This window comes from Vigna radiata, chromosome 2 (genome assembly GCF_000741045.1).
Source record: "Vigna radiata var. radiata cultivar VC1973A chromosome 2, Vradiata_ver6, whole genome shotgun sequence".
Classification (NCBI taxonomy): domain Eukaryota; kingdom Viridiplantae; phylum Streptophyta; class Magnoliopsida; order Fabales; family Fabaceae; genus Vigna; species Vigna radiata.
In genome coordinates, this window is record NC_028352.1 from 16,725,666 (window position 1) to 16,748,348 (window position 22,683).

Consider the following 22,683-nt stretch of genomic DNA (forward strand, 5'->3'; position numbering starts at 1 on the left):
AGAGTTGTATAGGTTTCTTTAGGCCATGTATTTCGGCCAAGTAAGTAGGTTTGTTTAAGGCTTGTATTAAGACCTAATTAGTAGCGGGTTTTTCCTTAAGTTGGACATGCAAACAATGTGGAAAGTATGTGCCATGTGTTTTATACTTCTATTAAAGAAGATTTAGCTTTAGTAGTAACCACTTGACACTCTAGGAACGGAGAGGATTTTGCATATTTTAGGTGGAGTCTTGCTACAAGTGGGGCACACCATTGCATACTTTAGTGAAAAACTCCATGGTGTCACTCTAAATTATCCCACCTATGATAAGGATTTGTATGCACTTGTAAGATCCCTACAAACTTGGGAGCATTATTTAGTCTCCAAGGAATTTGGAATCCATAGTAACGGTAAGTTACTAAAAATTTTAAGGGGACAACACAAGTTGAACAAGAGACATGCTAGGTGGATGGAACACCTTGAATAATTTCCTTATGTAATCAAATACAAGTAAGGAAAAACAAATGTTACTGATGAGTGCATATTTATGCCCTCATGTAGCCTTTAATATTGGATTCTTAATTGGTTTTTGAACTTTAATAGAATATTTTATTTAGGATTTTTTATAATTGGGTTTATTTATCATGAGATACAAAAACATGTTAAAAATAACTTTTCAGTTGCATAAATATTTTTTGGATATTTTGATGTGTGTTAGTGCAGCTGCAACTAAGATGAACTCATTGAGGTGTGAAAATAAATTAGTTAAAGTTTCATGACACCTTAAAGATAAATCCAAGAATTGCAAATAATCAAGACCACAAGAAGTCAATCCAAGCATAGCATGAAAGAGTGAAGAAATTTGGCTAAGCTAAGAGGAGGAAACAGGCAACAAAAATTGGATTTTGCGGTTTTCTCTATTTTTTCTACCGAAAGGGATTTGATAATTGATAAATGTTTATGATTAAAGATAATTTGGGAAAAACATATCTTAAGATAATTTATTTGATATTGTTAAATAATTACCTTATTTAATTATATCAATAAATATCAAAAGATAATATTTACCGAATCCTTTTTAATCTAGCATATTTCTACTCAAATATTTTTAGATCTCCACAACAATCAAATATATTTTGAAGATATTAAATTGTTTAGAAGATAATTGGAGGAGATTATATTATCATAAAGAATATTACAATAAAAGAAAAGTCTGAAACAAAGCCCAATCTAATTTCTATATAAAGAGACATAGGGAATTACATTAGGGAAGCTGAGGAACCCTTTGGAATGTTCAAATTTCATCCTTCTTTTCTTCTCTCATGCTCTTTGTTGGAAAAAATTTGCTTCATTTCAACACTAAGAGGGGAGGTGAATTGGTGAGGTTTCAAAATCAGAGTCTTTTTAAAATCTTTTTCGCAAAGTGTAAACCTTTACAAAGTTTTTGAATCACAAGGAATGAAAATTCTAAGTGCATCGAAAATACAAAGTAGACTACGTAAACAGATAAGTCTACTTGAATGTAAAAGTGTAAGGATAGAGAAATCAAACGCAGATTTTTATACTAGTTCGGCCTCAATGCCTACATCCAGTGACCTTCCATAATCCGGAAGCAAATGCACTATAATGGTCAAGGTTTTTACAACAAGGCTTGTATAAAGAACTCCACGTCAAAAATATAAAACATCTCTCTAACCCTCTAACCAAAATATAGGCAGTACACACAAAGATCTGCAGCAAGATATCCCCTCTTCTACAATGTTAAACCCCACTTTGAATAATCCTCAAAGTGTCCAGACTCCACGAGTCAACCTCCTGTAATCACAACAGAAAAAACCAATCTTCAGTAGATTGAAGGCAGTCTTGATCAACAAGAATACACCAGCTGTGTAGAATTTGATAAAAAAGTAAGCTCAATACATGTCTCCTTCAAAGAACCTCCTCAAAGATAGATCACTACGGCCTTCTTGATGAGTTCTTGGAGCAAATTCTCAAAGATCACAATCTGTAAATCAAAACTGAAAGTGTTAGAATATCCAAAGTTGTATGTTATCAACTGAGTCACGTCTATTTATAGTTTTCTATAAATCAGACGCTCCTGTAGTCGACTGTGCTACTAATAAAGTCGACTGTCACCAGACAGTTATAACAGTTAAGTCAAATAGTAGCAGTCAACAACAACCAAATTGATTTTGAATTTAATATAGTTAACTATCTGTCGCAACCAGAATCGCGACGGGACGACGATCCAAAAAAAAAACTGTTTTGCAAAATGTTTCGGAGTCGCCACCATAGTTTATTTTGGAAAACTACGGAAAAACCATAAGAAGATAAGGCAAAGTCCACGAAAACCAAATTTTGAGTTCGGGAGTCGGTTACATGTGGGGAAGGTATTAACACCCTACAACGCTTGTCCTAAGGCAGTACCTTTAATTAAATACGCTAATATGATGTGGTTTTCAAAATGTTTAATCATCCCCGAAAATAAAATTCTAAAGAAACAAAATATTTTTTTTTTATTTTTTGTGTCCGACAAGAATTGACCTTTCTCCTACGTATTCTCAATATGAGAAATCAGGGTTACGTAGTTCTAGCAAAAATTGTTTGTTGTTTAGAAACATTTATATTTTAGCATTTTTATAAAAAAAGGAAAAGGTTCTTAGCACGAGGACGATGCGTGCGATCACACTCGTGCTTAAACCTTTTAAAACATATTTGATAATTTTATGAAAGGGGAAAAGGTCTTAGCACGAGGACGATGCATGCGATCATACACGTGCTTAAACCTTTAAAACATATATTTATAATTATATGACATGGGAAAAGGTCTTAGCACGAGGACGATACGTGCGATCACACACGTGCTTAAACCTTTAAAACAAATTTTTTAATTTTTTCAAGAGAGAAAAGGTCTTGGCACGAGGAAGATGCGTGCGATCACACACGTGCTTAAACCCTTAAAACATTTTTGATAATTTATTGAAAGGAGGAAAGGTCTTAGCACGAAGACGATGCGTGCGATCACACACATGCTTAAACCTTTAAAACTTATTTTTTAATTTTTGTAAAAGGAGAAAAGGTATTAGCACGAGGACGATGCGTGCGATCACACACGTGCTTAAACCTTTAAAACATATTTTTTAATTTTATAAAAGGAGAAAAGGTCTTAGCACGAGGACGATACGTGCGATCACACACATGCTTAAACCTTTAAAATATATTTTTTAATTTTATAAAGGGAGAAAAGGTCTTAGCACGAGGACGATGCGCGTGATCACACACGTGCTTAAACCCTTAAAACATTTTTTATAATTTATTAAAAGGAGAAAAGGTCTTAGCACGAGGACGATGCTTGTGATCACACACTTGGTTAAACTTTTAAAACATATTTTATTTTTCTCTAGATTGAGGATATTAAATACTAGGCTAATGCAGATGATTGCACGAGTACTCATACCATTATTTAAAATATTAGAAAAATATTTTTCATAATTTTTAATTTTTAATTTTTTATGGTTATTATTTTTGTCTTTTTTTTGTAATTTTTATTAAATGAGAATAATAATAGTATTTGCATAAGTGTTTAAAATAGAAAATAAAGAAAACTTTATTTAGTTATAAAGAAGCAGAACAATATTAAATATTAATAACTCTAAAAAATCCACTTTTCTAATTTTATGACAAAATAATAGTTACGTAAATTTTCAAAATGAAATAAAAACTAAAAGTCTAAAATAAGTGAAAAAGTTCTTGTATGGTAAAAAAAAAGGATAAAACAAAGCAAAAAAAAACCATAATAAAATACATGAGACGGTATATATAAAAAAATCACTCAAATAACAAATGGGTAAAGAAAATAATAGCAGAAAGTAAAAATAACTAGAGCTGTCAAAACGGGTAACCCGGCTCAACCCGGCCCGGCCCACCACGGGTTGGTCACTTAGTGAGGCAACCCAACCCGACTCATTTATTAGCGAGCCAGAAAAACTTCAACCCGACTCAACCCACCACGGGTTGGTGGGTAAACGGGTTGACTCACTAGCCCATTTAATTACATTTTTTTAAAATAAAAAAAAAATACAAACTTTCTGTAATTTAAATTTAAATAATTTTCAGAAACATACAAATAAGTTTCGTATATATTCATCATTTTTTGTTCTTGTTGTAACCCTTGACCCTTGATCTTGTTGTCTCCAAATTCACTAATAAAGATTTTTCTAATATCTGAACAATTCTCAATAAAAAAATATTAGTAAAAAAAAAAATAGAACCAGTACTCAACAACATCAACAAAAAATTAATAGTTTAATCGGTAACATAATTTTGCAAATTCAAAGATATCAAAAAGAGCTTGTTCAAATAATATATACTCAAATTATTTAAATAAAATGAACAAAATCTGATACAAGCATGTCACAATATGAAAAAATCATTCCATGTCTTCAAATCCCCCAGAACAAAAAACAAATTCGCAAACCCCTATTTTTGTCATTATAGGGTTTTTGAAAAAAAAAAGAAGTGAGAAAACAAAAATGTGGAGAAAAGAGAAGAAAAAAAGAAAGGGTGTTTTACCTGCTCCTTGAAGAATTTCAGTGAAGTGAGCATCGTCAAATGAGAGCAAGTACTGTGAGAGTGATTTGTGAGATCAGAGGTTACTTTTTTGGTATACATAGTGAGTGAAGAAAGTATTTTATTTTTTAGGGTTTCATAAATAAAATAATAAATTAAAAAAATAAAATTAGTTAGGTGAGTTGGTGGGCCAACCCGGCTCACCACGGGTTCAACCCGCATGAGCCAGGTCTAAATGAGCCGGGTTGAAATCTGACCCGCATGTAAGTGGGTTGTATTTTTCAAACCCAACCCGGCCCGAACCCGTGACGAGCTGGGTTGGCTCGCGGGTTGTGACCCATTTTGACAGCTCTAAAAATAACGTAGGGTGGTAAGGATGAAAAACCAGGGGTGCTGCACGGAATATTTAGCCCAAGCCTAAATTCTTCAAGAAACCCTAGTTTCTTTTGCCTCTTCTCCTTCTTTCTTTGTTCCCTTATGATCTCTTTCCAAAATTGGATTTTTCTCCTCTTTTTTTCTCTTCAAAATGCGTATTTCAAACATTTGTAATATTATTGTGATCTTGCCTTAATGGCGAATTAATTGTCAATCAGCAAAATAGATAAAGAAATGGTCTTGATTGAAGAAAAATAAATAATTGTCAGAAAATTGTCCATTTACAAGGAAATCATATTTTTCTTTTTACGAAGAAATTGAATACAAAAATCAATATATTATTTTTAATTATTGTTTGTAAGATTGTCATAATGTTGATTCGAATTATTACCAAATAAAACAAAATTTCAAAAAAAAAATTAAAAAGTGATCTATGATGCATTAATATTAATTGCTTATGGGCATTTTCCAAGGAAATCAAATCCAATTCATCACGTGCACCAACTCTCCCATTTAATCACCATTCTTTTTTCTTTTCATTTTATTCACGTGCACCCCTTTTTTTTCTCTCTTTTTTTCAAATAAAACAAAATTTCAAAAAAAAATTAAAAAGTGATCTATGATGCATTAATATTAATTGCTTATGGGCATTTTCCAAGGAAATCAAATCCAATTCATCACGTGCACCAACTCTCCCATTTAATCACCATTCTTTTTTCTTTTCATTTTATTCACGTGCACCCCTTTTTTTTCTCTCTTTTTTTCCTTCCTTTTTTCCTTTTGTTTTTCATTTTTTTCTTCTTCTTTTTTTTTTGTTTTTCTTTTCCCTTTTTTTTCTCTTTTATTCTTTTTCTTTTTTTTTCTTTTTGTTTGCAATTATTTTTCTTTCCTTCTTTTATCTTTTTTTTAAAAGACTAAACAAAATACTAAAATAAAATCAAAAATAATAAAATAAGATATAAGTAAAAAATAAGTTCTATTATTTAGCCACCCGGACGAAATTGGGTGTTGACATTATCAATAAAAGCTTTGACCAACAGCTGAACTATAGTCTTTACTGTACACAAGCATAACAGAATTTCAAATCAAACAACTAACTAAGTCGGATTCATTGCGCATGTAGTCGACTTAGGCACATCAGCTTAGTTTGAAAACTTTTCAATGCAAAATCACTCATAGCACTGCTTTTGAAAATTTGTGCATAGTCACGAGCTTTAATCGACTTGCTTCATAATGAAGTCGACTTAAAACTTGCAGTTATGCCACACAATATAAGTTCATAAAAGTGCATGTGGTTTTCTCTTCAATGCATTGTAATGCAATCATAAATGACGTATCATATATAAGCTCAGTGAGTGCATTCATATATCAAGATCAACACAAACATGTTCAATAAGATATCATCCATAATGAGGAATAGAACATGTAACACAAAACAATACATGTGTGGTTTTTTGTAGAGGGGAATTGATTACAATACAAAGTAGTTTAAACACTCGTAGGTGTTTCACTCTTCTCTCTTACAACAGTAAGCAATATAACGATGAATTGTGGGAGTATCTCGTTCTCTTTTTCTCTTTACTTCTCTTTTCTTCAGCTCAGATGTATTTTTTTTTCTTAAGCTATTTCTCTTTTGCTTCTCAAGATGAATATTTTATTGTAAGCTTTGCTTCACTATCCTCTTAAGTTATTCTCCTTATTTTCTTTTCGAGAGATCTTATATTTATAGACTTCATGGATATTTGTCTGTTAGACTGAGCTTGTAGCCTTGATACTTTTGCTTTTGTTTCTTCTTCGTACAGTAGTCGTTGGCCAAGTCAACTTGTCATAGCAGACATGTTTTTTTCATAACTTTGCTTGAAATGGGTTGTACGATCTCTTTAGGTATGACTTCAAGTGAAGAATATTCTGTGAATATCTCTTTTGTCTCTAATGTCCACTCTTTGATATTTGGTATGTAGCATTGTAGATGCGTGTAGAATAGTTAATCTACAAGATTAGAGTAGATTGTGCATACAATAGATACAACTTTTCTTATCACTTTTGTTGATTTTGTACATTGAGCATTTAATGTCATTTAATGTTTGCTCACAATAGCAAAGTGGTTTTGAATTTCTACCGTTAGGTAGCATTTTGCAATTAAGCTATTTTCTGAAGATAGCAAGCATATATAATTACTTCATCGTTAGACGAGGTATTTGTTAAGCTCATGGTATTGTTTATTCAAGTAAACTCTTCTTTTGTTTTTGTCTCTTATTAGATAGATAGCGTTTAGCTTGTTTAAGTTTTCTTTTGTATTTTGATTTTTATGTATTTTAAAAGGTTTTGTAAAAGCCATCATCTCGACCTTTTCTGTTTTCAAGAGTTATGCTGAATACCTTTTTCAAGTATGATGAGCAATAAACGTTTGGCATCAACTCTCTTAAACGCTTTAGACATAACAACGGTTAGCCATGTGTCTGGGTGTTTTTACCTAGATGTTTTTTTATGTCCTAAAAAACTAAGTTTTTCTATGTTGGGGATTCTGGTTCTAGATTTTGTGTGTTTGAGATTTAGACTCTGAGTCTTGTGTTTTCACCCTAAGTTGTTTTCTGATTATTATTCCATTTTAATGTTATTTGACTAAACTTCAAAATATGAGAGCATTTAGGCGTATAAATGATTTTTTTCTTTAACATACCTAGGTACTCTATTTATAATAAAAGTCCATAAGGATTAATGAAAACCAACTAAAATAAAAGATATAGATAAGATAAAATAAATTTATCTTTAACTTAAATAATTCTGATAAGTCTCTAATATATTATATCTTAATATTTTTATTCTAATTTATTATAATGAGTCTATCAAATTATATATATATATATATATATATATATATATATATATATATATATATATTATCTAACAATAATATTTAATAATATCTCAAGATATCTTTTAATTAACAATATCTCAATATGCCTTTTAAAATAATAATGTTTCTATCTAATAATAATATCTTTTTTAATCTCTAAACCTACCAAGATTGTATCTTCTATTTTCTCTCAACCACTTTATAAATAACAACAACTAAATCTTCTAAAAAATTTATATAATATCTTTTTATTAATTTTTCATATTATTTAATTTGCATGTTTTTCCTTTTACATCCCTTATTTTAATTTCTTGCACCTAATTAATAAAAGGTAAAACATCATTTTGTCCCTAAGAAAAATATAAATGAAATCAAAGAAATAACATAACAATTATGTTCTAATAAAGACTTGCACTCAAGAAAATTAATTATCAAACAAAAATATCAAAGTCTCAAGACTACTTTATTTCTAAGACCGTTATTTTTCTAGACCTTACATTCACCCCTCTTTAAAAGAATTTTTGTCCCCAAAAATTGCGCTCATACGGAAGCATACACTAGGTAGAACTTCATATACTTCCCCAAAAATTACATGAATTTTCATAATACCTTAACAACAACAATTTTCGAACAGATCAAAAGAACATCACAACAACTATTGAATGTATTTTACATCATACAAAACAAAAACCACAATTTATTCACAACTATAAATACCAAGAAAAATTGACTTTTATTCTCATCATGTAAACAACAAGCTGCAAAGATTCACCATAAAACTAAATCAATTCTAGCACAATTTACATGTAGATCCCCAAACCAAACATGCCCACTTAACAACGATCTATAATTCATAACACAGTCATCGGCATGATGTCATGTACAAGTTTAAACACCCAAATGCAGGTTGATCATGCTTAAATTATAACATTATACTCATCCAAACAATATTTCAAACAACCACTCGCAACACGAGACAAATTGTCATGCTTCAACTTTATTAAGATAATCTTCGACTTAAACATTGTAAATCAAAGCCTACATTCATACTTAGCATGAATCACCTATAATGCAAAATGAATCTAGTACGACAATCAATATTAATTTACCAGAACACGCTAACACAATCCTTCGTCCAAAGTATACTAATTTCAAAAAGAACACATTATTCCAATACCTTGTAGTCATTTACTAATATGCAACAATGAAGCCAATCCAATTGCAATTATTTACAATGTAAAGTGCATCAGAGAAAACACCATGCATTTCAACTATGTACTATTCAAAATGCAATAAAGAAAATAGTTTATATTGCACCATATACATATGTAAGATTGTTCAATTTAGCATATGAGTAGACTTATCTATAGCCACACATTATTTCATTATAAACTTTACTCTACCTACAAGTGCACCTCTTTAATTATGCTTACTAACAATTATGCAAATCACAAGCATATGGATGAAATACCCATATAATCAACATGTTTTAGTGAATTGACTAAATTGAGCATTAAAACATAGATATGTTAAGGCACAACAATCTATGACCCAAATATAACTCAATGCATAATTGTTTCGGATGTGAGGTCGAGTCACTTCAACACCTACACAATCTCTCCTTTCGAGTTGTTTGGTAGCTATCTAGTCCAATGTTCGTGTCTGCTCCACCGTTCAAAGGTATACCTGTCAAAAGTTCTTCGATGTTAAAGTAAGCAAATCATCTGTATGAAGCTCAATGCAATAATATTAAATACACAGTAAATGTGATTACTTACCTCTTACCTTTGACCTAAATTTATAATTTTTAACATGGGTCTTAGATTAGTGAGATTTTATTCTCGACCCAATACTCCTAATTACTATTTTGCCTTAATATCCATTAAAAGGATATTTGTCAAGCGTCCAACACCTTCTACTATTGTTCGACCTTATCCCTTAATCTAGACAAGTATTGATCTCGGTTGCTCGGACCAACTCTTCGTCTTCGAGTCGTCATTTTTTCTTGTTGTTCGGCCGCCCACGGTACAATAATGAATTAAAACTACATTTACCACGAGAATGACACTGACTAAAGTAAAAGTCGTGGGGTTGAACAAGTTTCCTCGTTGCCTCTCCTGTCAAACTTATGTCAACACCATTGACTTTAATAATCGTTATAGTGAAGTGTTTGGTAGGATGTCTATTTTATTTGAATTCGTTGACGACCATTCTTAACATGCTAAATTTTTTTTCTTTTTCATATTTAATGGTTTTCCACAATAAAAAAAAAAAAAAAAAAAAAAGCCTTTTCAAGTTGTTTGCCCCGAACGGTGAAAAAGTTGAAAGGGAACTGGCAATCATGGGGGAGCGGCATCTAGCATTCCTAGACATGAGGCCCCAACCACGGGCACAACTGGCCCAATTCCTTGCCCCACACAAACGTGCCCTACGACCATTGAGGATACAGAGGCCATTGACAACACCATTTTTCCTTTTATAAATTATTTTTGTTATTACTAAGAACATTATAATAAATTTGATATAAATACAACACTAATCAAAAATATTATTTATATTTATTCAAGTTATAAGATATTAGGCTTAAAAAGTTAATAAGGTATATAACTTTATTTTGGGAAAGGTAAAACGTCATAAAATATATTGTTTAAATGAAAAACATAAAAAGACTAATATTTAGCTTTTTCTTAAAAAGAAACTAAAAACTAAAGATTGAAAGAATATCTCTATTTAAATTTAAAATTATAACATTTCAAATTTCATGTGAAAATTCAAATCCTATATTTCCAATGTCATTTTTCAAATTACTTTCGAACAATTTATTTTCTTTTAATCTCTCTCGCTGGTCTTATCTTTCTCTACTTCAGCCACTCAATATTATCATCTATTTTTTCTCTATTATATTTTTCTTCCTTCAATAATATTGATTTAAACATACTATATATTGAAACTACTTAATTATACTGTTTTTCTCATCAAATTTATACCTATAAAATATTAAATATTTACAATTATTTTCATAAAGTTCCAACATTTACATTTTGTCTGATAAAAATAACTTACATATTGAAATAAAGGATTTTAATTTAAAAAGTTAAATCCCACAGGCATAATGCTGAGTACCGTTCTCTACGATAGGAAAAAGGCAACCTCCAAAACAATGCCATCAGTACATAATTTTAATATATATAAAAATAACTGCAACAATTGAGCCAACCATATCTAAAACCATTTGAATTGTCTTATAAAACGGGGTAATACTGATTAGTTCTATTAATAGCTTGAAAATATAACGTAGAAAGAAACTTTTAATAGTTAAGACGAAACTGAGTGAAAGGTACAGGCATCGGATGTCAGAAATTGCAGTGCCCATTCATAGTGGACGTGTACCTCTCTGCTACCACAAGTCTCTGCAAACGCATTCTCAATTCTTCCATGCCAACCATGTTTGAAGATTCAAACGGGAGGGGCCACTGTTTCTTACTTTATTTAATCAGTTAAGCTCCGCCACATCACGTTCAACCAACCAGATGTACGCAACCAACATGCCGGGTGGAGCAACATTTTACCAGAAATACAGCCAATGACAGTGATTAGTACAGACCCACTTATTGTTCTGTTTAGGGGTTCTCTCAATACACAATATATATTCAAATCTATAAAACTAAATTCAATATTAAAAAGGGCTGAGAATAATCAGGCATCAGTACACGACAGAAAAACTAAAGATGAAATTCGAAATAAGTAAATCTGGCTTATATTTCGAAACATATTCATTAATCTGACGCACAAAATGGTTAATTTTTTTTATGAAGTACCGATGTCTGAGAAGCAAAGTACAAGAATCTACAAAGTAAGCATCATCCAAGATTCGATAAAGCAAGCGCCACCCAAAGGGGTGAGGATAGAGTAGAAAGCAACGAATTAAATTAGTAAGAATATATAAAAGCAACTAAGCATCAAACAAATTCCACAAATGTGAAATTATGCAGGCTACAGCATAATTAGAAAGCAAAGGTTGTAGAACAGAAGAATCAAAATAGTTGGGTATAGAAAGCACAGAATGGATGCATAATCCATGTCCAAAAATTATCAGACTGCTACCGTAAATTGAGAGATGTGATCCTTATATATTTAGAATAGCATAGTATTCGGTGCAAATGCAAGTTAAGCCAGCCCACACGTTTAATTCATCACCATTGTCAAGGCAAACGCTTTATGGCACTCTTATCATCTCCTTATATTTCACAATTCATTGTTTGCCAAACCATATATTAAAAGGATTTAGGTACAAAGAATAGCAAAACTCATAGTGAAGCAACGATGTTCATCGATCTAAAGCTCCGTTGTTGTTATATACAAAATGTCTGGCTAAAGTAAAGAGTGGAAAACAGTATGTTCCTCATCCACTCTCTACATTAGCAATCAGTAATCTCATGCCATTACACAGAAGATGATGCTAAGGCCTTCGTCATCAACTACCAAAACAAACTAAATCCTATCAGATTACAAATAACAGTATCAATTCATTGGAGTTCGCAATTTCACACCTATCTTTCACAAACCAGACCTACAGTGGATTCTTTACCACAATCGTAAACTCATACAGGCTGGTCTGACAGACTTGTACTCAAAGCAAGACTGGAAAGACGATACGCACAATATTAAAGGACTAATCGAAAAACAGATTAAAATTAAGTAGATTTCTTAGCAACCCATGACAATAAATTCATGAACCATACGCCTGATACAACTACACAAAGTCTAATAACTCCATTAAAGTACTCAGAAATGAGAAATACAAAACAACAGATGCATCCAAATCGTACTTAAGTAAATATAGAAATAGACATTATTGAGAATTATTAACTGACAGGCTGTATTAAGAAAAAGCAATACGTGATTTTAATAAATGCTAAAATATTAAATGCATTATCATAAAATATTAAAATTAAAAAGTGCAGCTACATTAACAGTGTAAAACATACAAAACGTAGTAATTTAAAAAAAAATAAAAAAGTAAATCTACATCAACACGAATTATCAAATAATTTAACTAAAGAATACAGAATATTTAAAGCTTAATCATACCAATAATGATAAAATTGGAGTCAATAAAATACCATAAATTTCAGGTATAATCAATACTAATGTTGGAAAAAAATGAAAATGTCACTCGGCATACATCCTGAGTGGCTACAATGGGGAAAAATATCTGAGGTCACCTATGGCCACAAAATACCTACCAAGCTCAAAGATAAGGTTTTCCGTACTGCCATAAAACCAGATAAATCTATATGGTAATTGATTTTAATCTTTAAAGGTCCCGCAATTAAAATGGTACTATAAAAAATAAGCATGCTAAGATAAGTTGTGCGACAATAAAATTACTATATGCGAGGAGATATTGTTTCAGCTCCTATTGAGGAAAAGATATAAGAAAATTAAAGGCTGTTAGCCACGTACAGATGCCAGAGGGAGGTGACAAAATATTAGATGGCAAGTTTTCCAGCAATGTAAAAATGGAGGTAAAAGGGGAACAAGAAGGATACTAACATCAATAAAAATATGGCTTTTAACCAAGTCCAATAATGCCATCAGATCGGTCAAAATGACTTTACCTGGTGGGATAAGAATTTAATATCTATGATCGATTTAAAATATTCATATACTGTTCTGAAAATGTCTATATAAGAATATAAGAAATTAATAAACTTGCAGCTTACATTTCACAAGCTGATAAATTTGAGAAACCAAGATGGAAATATTGAGAGGGGAAGTAAATCCCTAAATTTACTTAAGGCCAAATTTTGGAAAAGATAATAATTTAACCAGCACTTAAGGTAAACATTAGTGTATCCCAAATAACACCTAATCTCGTGAGTCATAACTTGTTAAAAAAAATAAATTAAACCTAATTAGTTTACCAAACAAGCGATATTGTACAAGTCGTTTGACAAAATGAAATACACATTCTTCAGAGAACATCACCAATTCCCATTGTCAGAATTCTTTTCGCATAGGCACATGACTATCCCAAGCATAGTGTTAGAGAGAGTAAACAAGTCAACGTCACAAATTACCAGAACATATTTAGAAAATGTTTGGAATCCGCAGTGTAAAAACGAAATCCTATAAGTTAAAATGCTTATTGGATGAGAAAATTGATTTACCACTACAAGTTGTAGACGCTAATATAATTACAACATGACTTTAATAATTATTGGATGAGAAAATTGATTTACCACTACAACTTGTAGACGCCAATATAGTTAGAACATGACTTGCATTTTACAATGATAGTTATTACGCATCAAATATACAGTATAAACACACTGTTAGAAAATAATTATACTCTTACAGACACCATTACACTTACAACCTGACCAACACTGTACAAAGTAAATTATTAGAATATCATCATCAAATCAGAATAACTGAAACATTGCATTAGAAAATATTGAGAAACATAAATGAAACGAAACAACCACAGCATTGAGCAACTTTTGTTAAAACTAACCACAAGAAAATGTGACTAAGTACAAACTCAGCTATTAAATCCAGATCCATATGATTAAAACAGGCTGTAACAGCCCAGATAATCATTCTAAAAGTACAAAACTAGTCTACCTCAACAGGGATTTTAACTAATAACATTCATATGAATCAAGGCTTAAAAGGGCAGCAGATGAAGTCAAGAGGCTGTAAAAGTACAGGCTAATACATTCATTACACCAGAGTACATAGTCTGCAATTCACGCAATCACCAGAGGCACAAAGCATCTGCACCCAATAAGCGATGATACACCTGAATCAAACATCCATTCAACTCAATTCATCATTTCACAACCATCATCCAAAGTACATTATTATATTGTAAAAACAAGACAGGAAAAACAAACAAATCATTGCTCACCCATTGTTAGGAACCACATGAACAAACAGCCCATATCAGGGCACCATATATATGTAACCAACAACATAGTTTGAAAGATCATTTAACAGACACAGCCACCATGAAATTATGTATAAAAGTGAAAACACAAATACAAAACATATGCAACAAGATAAAATTAATCGGGAAGCAGAGGAAGACAAACAAAAGAATAGACAAAAAAACTACAAACAAGATGAGTGCTAGCAAAACGACCAAACTTCTATAACAGGACACGGATGAATGTTATTTAGAACATTAAGAAAAAAATCAGTACCTGATAAACTTTCAATAACATAGTCATAAAGACATCATAAAACATTATAAAAAGTATATTTAATCACAAGCTCACTATAATCAATAGAGGATTTAATAAGCTACTATTGCATAAGAGAATCACAGAATTCATTGTTCGGATCCCAAAATCACAAATCTGACACATGATCCCAAACAACGCGCAAGTCATTAAGTATTTTTCAGTCTAACATTTATATATAATAGACAATAAAAAATAAAACAAGGCAAAAAACCAACAGTAATCGAAACATACACATACACACAGAACGGAATCACACAAACAACCAAGCAGTCCACACAGATATATAACGGAAAAGAAAACATATGAACTAATTGCACTTCCACCACACAACCTTCAAAGAATTTCAGAAACAAGAACAACCAATATTACCTCTTTAGTAGTAAGGAGGCACACTGGGGTACATCGAACCAGGTGGAACTCTAGGCACTGGAGAAGCACCAGAAGGAGGATGATGCTGGTTCTGGTATCCAGCCGAACCTGATAAACCATAATGACCACCCTCCGGATACCCTCCACCACCTGCAGGCATGCCACCAGAACCAGGCAATCTATACAAAGAACCCGCACCACCACTTGCTCCTCCAAGCCCACCACCAACACCAGCACCTCCACCAGCCCCTCCTAACCCACCTGCAGCACCAAATCCCGCAGAACCCGGCCCACCGTATCCACCATAAGGCCCACCCATCCCAGCACCGTAACCACCAGCTCCCGCCATAGAACCGGGTACGGGATTGGATGAATTCAGAGGATGATTATGGTTACCTAACGGAGGTTGTCCACCAAACCCACCATACGAACCCAACCCAACCGGTCCCCCATATTGCGGGCCGCCATACTGCCCCGGCCCAGACCCCGCTGCAGGAGGCATCCCCATTCCAGCCCCGACTCCATCCCCATGACCGTGCTGAACATTCCCATGGGCCTGACCCGAATCTGGTCCGGCTCGCTTCCCTTGCTTACCATCTGTTATCGCCAGTTTACAACTCAATTGCCTTCCTTCCACAGTCTTGACAGGATCTAATAACGCAGCTTGAGCCCCTTCAGGAGTCTTATAAACAAAAAGCGCAAACCCCTTTGATTTTCCAGTTTGTTTATCAAACCCTAAGGGTCCCTCTTCGATCTCACCATACACAGAAAAATGCGCTAGGAGCTTGTCCGCGGGAAGGTCCGGCGGCACGTTGGCAACGTAGATCTTCCTGAGCCCAACATCGGCTGCGTTGGCATTCGATGCGGAGTTCCCCGCTGCAGCGAGCTGCGTGACAGTCACGCGCCCGTCTATGCGCTTGCTGGGTTCGCGGAGGGCGAGGAGAGCACCGTCCACGTGGCGGAAGGTGACAAAGCCGTAACCTTTGGACTTGCCGGTTACCTTGTCAACGATCACAACGGCCTCCTCAAGCTCACCGTAGGTGGAAAAGAGTGAGCGGAGGCCGTCTGTGGTGGTGTCCCACCCAAGACCACGCACGAATAGTTTCCGCTGCGACACATCGGGGTCTGCGACAGCACGCACGGAGGCAAGCACGTCAGCGTGGCGAGCCACCGCGTCCTGGAGGATGTCGAGAAGCTGCTCCGGGGTGAAGCGCTCGATGAGTTTTCGCGCCTCGGTGGAAGAGAGTTTAAGCGGGTCGGAATCACCGAAACCATTCTCATCAAGCTTGCGCTTCTTAGTCAGATCCATTGCGATTGGGATTGGAATTTGGAAGAGATTGACGATTGAGTGTAGGAATGGTTAAACCCTAACCTAACCCTAATTTGGCGCTCTTCTCAGAATGTGAGACTGAAACTGAGAGTGAAGAGGGGATAAAGGAAAAGATATTGGAGCATATATAACCAAGGAAAACTTTGGGCCTTTTTATAGGCCCAGTGGATACTGGCACGGTTTGGATTGCGTCCAATGTAACATTTTTAAAATATTTTTATTTTTATCCAAAAATATTCAAGAAATATATTGATGCACACATTTTCAGATATGTTACCAACAAATTAGATTAAATAGTAGTATTTTTTAGGTTAGATTTTTTATTTTAAGAATTTCAAAGTTTTGGTTTGGCTTAATTAATAATCTCGTTTTTATATTTAAGTTTTTTATTCATGTTGCTAAAATGAACATATAATATAAACATAAAATGAACAAAAATGAAGAAATAAATATGAACTAAAATGAACATATAATATGAGATTAAATTTTTGGTCTAAATTTCAATTTTATATCATTTTTAATTAGATTTTATAATATGATAAATTTAACGTATTTATCTACTATTAATAAACACTAATAAAAATTAAGTTTAATATCATTTTTGGATTTTATATTTGTCATAATGTGAGACTCATTTTTATCAAGTGTTCAATGTGGTTTCTAAATTTGTAGTATATGTTCAATTTGATTCTTTTTGCTCACAATATCTAAATTGTTAACGGTTAAGTGTCGAGGTGAGAAATTAGTGACTTACATGGCTATTATTGGCTGATGTGACTAGGGGTGGGCAAATGAAATTGTACTGCACTGTACTGCTAAAAACTGTACTGAACTAAAAACTAATTTGTATAAACTGAACTGTAAAATAGTTCAGACAAACTGAATTGAACTATTTTTTGTTTTATCAAACTGAACTGAATTGTACTAAATTGTACTAAACTACAATATAAACTGAACTGAACTACTAACTGAATTGTAAATTGTACTAAATTACAATATAAACTGAACTACTAAGTGAATTGTAAATTTTACTAAACTACAATATAAATTAAACTAAACTACTAACTGAATTGTAAACTACACTAATTTTAACTACTATACTAATTTTACTTTTTTTAGGGGAAAAATACTCTTATTAGAAAGAGAAAAAAAAACCACATGAGTATATAAATTAATTAGAGTATGTATAAATTTGTTTGTAAAATTTCATCTCATTAATTTTTAAGGTATAAATTACATGTAGTTTATTGAAAAAAAAAGCTTTTCTTTTTATTTTTCTTCCATAAATATTTCTGGATGAAGCTAATGCGGTCCTACTAGTTTAAAAAGTATATGAATAGAATGAAAAATAAAATTAATATATTTAGTACAATTTATATGAACTTCATTTAATACCGAATGCGTAAAAAGAGAATGTTAACAATCAAATAGTTAAATTTATTTTATTTGAATTAACATATAACAAATTAAATTTAAGGTTAAATATGTCTTTTGGTCCTCATATTTGTACTCAACTCTCAACTGGGTCCTCGTTTTTTAAATTGTCATAATTGGGTCCATATACTTGTAAAATTGAATCATTTTACCCTCTCCGTTAAGTTTTGATAGACGGCGTTAAGAGATGCTTAGCTGTATTTTTCTTTTAAATGATGTGGTACTGTTATTTAAATTGAATGGGTTATTTGTTATTTCACTTGGAAAAATAAATTCTTTATGGTCTTGGGACTACACTGATTCTTCCTCAGCACACTAACCCGACGAGCCACCTTCCCGCTTGACGACGTGTTGCTATTGTAAGTGGAGGAATTCGTTGACTATGCATCGGAGGAGTACGAAGCTTCATCGAAGATACGTTTTTCAGCACGTCCAGCCAATGCTCCTGTTGCCGCAAAATAAATAGAGGAGGAGCAGAGATGCATTGCGCGGTGCGTTTGAAAGCGCCATTGGCTTCTTCTCTGTCTCCAGCGTCAATTTCTTCACTGACTTCAACGGTTTAGAGTGTTGAGAGTGCATGAGCAGTTTGCAGTGTTGTGGAAATTTGTGGCGTATTGGGAAAAACAATGGCAGATCTTCAACAGTTTATTTCAACATTTTCATCATTGCTTGCTTTGCTTTTCAGATCTTCAAATTACTTTGATTGTTCATTTCATAATTTCTTCTCTCTAATAAAAATGACAACTTTAAACCCTTTTCGCCGTCATAATCCTTGTTATTGTAGGTGAAGATGTTTTTGCTATTGTCCAATAATTCTTCCTACAAAATTGGATCATGCCTGGCATGAATAGTAATATCATTGCTCTCATTCTAAAAACCACAAATCTTGTCAATATTACTGATTTCAGAATATAAGTTTTTGATTTGGGGCTTTTGGTTTGAAGAAAGTGTTCTTTTAGATATTGGGTATTTTTGCACATGGCTTGAAGATTATGTTTCTCGTGTTTTTTTTTTTTTGTTGTTGGGTTTTCTCTTGAATTCAAATGGCGAATTGGATTTACCTTAGCGATGGTAGTTGCCGCCGGTTTAGGTGTTGTACCCTTCTTCTTTGTGCAGCTTGACCTGTAGTGGGCTGGATTGTGCAATGGAATGGCTGCAATGTCATGTAAAAATGCTCCCCTAGTAAAACTTCAGTAAAAAAAATCCATAAATATAAATATCCATGTTAATAACTATTTTTTTTAAAATCAAATTTCCACGTAATTGAATCACTATAAATGACCTAATAATGTTTGATCCATGTCATCAGAGTTAAACGGCGTTACTCAAAAGTTAACGGAAAGGGCGTTATTGCTTCAAATTAACAAGTATTTGAATTCAATTGGGACAAAAAAAAAATGAGGACCCAGTTGAGATTCGGACACAAATATGAGGACCAAAAGACATATTTGACCTAAATTTAAAGATAACTTAACTCAGAGTTTTTCACTTTTGTAACAAAGTAGACCATTTTTTTAATAAATTTACTTGTAAATAATTACATAAGAGAAAAAAATTAAAAATTAAAACTATAGTTATTTTAGGATGAAGTGATTTTTTAATGTAAGACAATACTGTTAACTCAGTTAACTAAACCGAAAATTTATTAAGTTCAGTTTTTAAAAACTGAACCATAAAACAATATATTTAAGTTATAGTAAAAATGGTTCAGTTCTTTTTAGTATAATATAGTACAATTAACTATAGTACAATACAGTTCAATATTTTTTGCCCAGCCTTAGACGTGACTACTTAAACACATAGTGATGTGGATTTGTGATATTTGGAAGTGGCTTTCTGAAATTTAATTAGACGTTGGGGTTCTTTACGAGGTTTGGGTTGGAAAACTAAGGTTTTTGTTTTTGAAGTGTGGATGTTTTATTTTCGTCATTTGGTGGGAACTTTCCTTAATTAAGCAATCTTTTTCCTAATCTTCGTGGTTGATGAGATATGTTTGTTTCTTAATCTTCTTCATCTTGTTGCAATACTTGAGGGCATTAAACTTCTCATTCCTCACATGGTGGTGGTTCAAGGGGAGTAGGAATAATCTCTATTTGCAATTGTGGTGTGATGGCAATAGTAAAAATGGAAAGAAGTTAAAAAAATGTTGTAAGACAATTATGGGATTGTCGTAACTACAAGGCTATCTGAATAAAAGCATTTTTAATTAATTTAAATGGAGTTATGTGTTGGTAATTAACATTATGTTTGACTTCCTTTTTTTTTTTTGCTGAATAACAGAGTGGATCTTTTAATGTGATGTGGTGTAACTATTTCAAGTGGTGTTTTGAAGAAAATGTTGATGCAAGGGTTGTTTGCCAGGCCAAGGAAGAAGATTTATGATATGGAGAATTCAGTGAAAGCTTTGAAGAAAATGATGCAATTATTGGTAGCAATCGTGTGTGTTGTTAGTGTACTAAACATACTTATGTTGTGTATGAGTTTAGGTTGATGTGTTGTGTGTGTCTACATTAATGTGTTGTCTATGTCTTTAGGTTGATGTGTTTAGGTGGCCACAATGTGGTTTGGTTTAGTATTTTAGGGTAAGGAATTTAAATGAAGTTGAGGTTTTGTGATGTTAACGTTGGGCCACTGTATTTTGTAATGTCTACAAATGAATGAAAGAATGAAAGAATGAAATTTGTATTTGTTTGAAATTGTTTAAATTAATCCTCATTTCAATTAAATTTGTGTGAATGTGGTCCTTATCATGATGATTGATGTGTGAATAAAATGCAGAGTGAAAACCAGAGAGTTTCAAAATTAAGCTACGAACGTTTCCACAACACGTGGATTTGTCTCGAGAGAAACAAAATACAAACTAGCAAGTTCCATAATTGAGTTGTGGCTTTTTCTACAACTTGTGGATTTACTTTAGGACTGCGAAATTGAAAGCAGAGAAATGCACAAGCCTACTTGGTAGCAAAAATACAACTTCAGAATTTGAAATTTGTGCAATGACCAAAACTCTTTTAAAATCGAAATGATGCAATGAACTTATTCTAATACTACCAAGGTCCCATGTTAATCTATTTGATATAGTCTTTTTTGTATATTTTCTCTCCAAATATGATTTTGAAATAGTTGGTATTGCTAGCGGAGCCATTAGAGCAACTTTAACTCAACATTTGTTCTTCAAGATAATGCTGTTAATATATCTGCTAAGGTATAAGTAGACAATTTACCATTTCTAGTAGTAAAAAGAGGTTTTAGATATATGTTATTAACTTGTAAACATCGATGTAATCAATTCATTCTCGATTAATTGAAACATTTATACTCATTTTAAACTATTTCATTTTATTTGTGATGTTAGAGAGCTTATAATTTTAATTTGAAAGTATATGGCAGCCTTTTTTAATGCATACTTTTTTAGGAAAATGACACTTTTCTTTTCCCAAATAAGAACCATTCATATTGCTTTCAATCTTGGTCTTATAAATAAAACACTACCCCTTTTTATTTATCCAAGGAAATGTTGACCAAAATAAGCAATTCTCAACACAGTCTCATTCATTAGCCAGAAATAACAAAAACAACTCCATCAAACTTCACGAAAAATCATAGTAGACACAAATTCTCTTTCAAACAACCTTAAATTGGTTATTCAGAGATAAATTTTCACATTAGCAGTGCTGCATCAGTTTGAACCATTCCAACAAAGTTTAATCTTCAAATGTGACTTGTTTGAATTAACATTTCACACAGAATCACTACAAATAAAAAATTCACCCTACTACATCCACTTATGCAGTAAAATTCACTCAACCTCACCACCAATATTTAGTCTTACACAACCAAAGGACTAGAAAGCAAATAAAATGACTCTAGAATGTTAAAAAGAATGAACTCAACTGGGCAATACAGTTAAGTATGATTGAAACTCATATTGGACTCTCAAAGCTTAATTAGCACGGTGAAAACTAAGCAAATAACAAGGATAATGCACCAAACAGCATAAACAAAAGCTTTACCAATCAAAATTATAGCAAAATGACATGAACATAATTTAAATTGAACAAAATCTTTAACAAAATATAATGTTAAGGCTAATGGAAGTATGTCCTCGAGCTTCTTATCATTTCCAGAAAACAATGTTTACCAGACAAGTGTTGGTTTGTACAATACAAAAGTACACCAAATCTCATTATAATAATGTTCCAAATATTATGAAGCACACAGTCTCCTAATTTTTTAACTTGTTCGTTCTTATTGGTTCACTTGATTATTCTCTAGATTCATGTGTTGTCTGTGATAGTGCTTCATATGGTTGTATAATTTCCTGAGTTGCCTATGTAGGTGCATTTGATGGTTGTGGGGAATGGAGATTTGGTTTTATTGATGGTTGTGATAGGTGTGTTTGTTCTTGAGGAGGTAAGGGCGATAATTTTTGTTATGCCCAATAATACCATAAATGATACATTTTTTCCAATGGCCACCTTTGGTTATCTGAGTGTCATCCCTCCTTAACTCTCATT

At 32.6% G+C, this 22,683-nt stretch overlaps 1 protein-coding gene across 3 annotated transcripts; it reads right to left on the bottom strand.

The window, feature by feature from the left end:
* Positions 1–10,999: 10,999 nt before the first annotated feature.
* LOC106756109 (UBP1-associated protein 2C) lies at positions 11,000–16,841 on the bottom strand. Of its 3 annotated transcripts, none has more exons than XM_022778704.1 (2): positions 15,403–16,841; positions 11,000–12,258 (listed from the first exon to the last, which is right to left on the bottom strand). In XM_022778704.1, the coding sequence occupies exon 1, from the start codon at positions 16,709–16,711 to the stop codon at positions 15,407–15,409; it is 1,305 nt and encodes a 434-aa protein (XP_022634425.1). In that variant the 5' UTR covers positions 16,712–16,841; the 3' UTR covers positions 11,000–12,258; positions 15,403–15,406. The 3 variants fall into 3 exon arrangements, with proteins under 3 accessions (XP_022634425.1, XP_014493864.1, XP_014493863.1); XM_014638378.2 differs by lacking the exon at positions 11,000–12,258 and adding an exon at positions 14,206–14,563; XM_014638377.2 differs by lacking the exon at positions 11,000–12,258 and adding an exon at positions 14,206–14,588.
* Between the last annotated feature and the right edge of the window lie 5,842 nt (positions 16,842–22,683).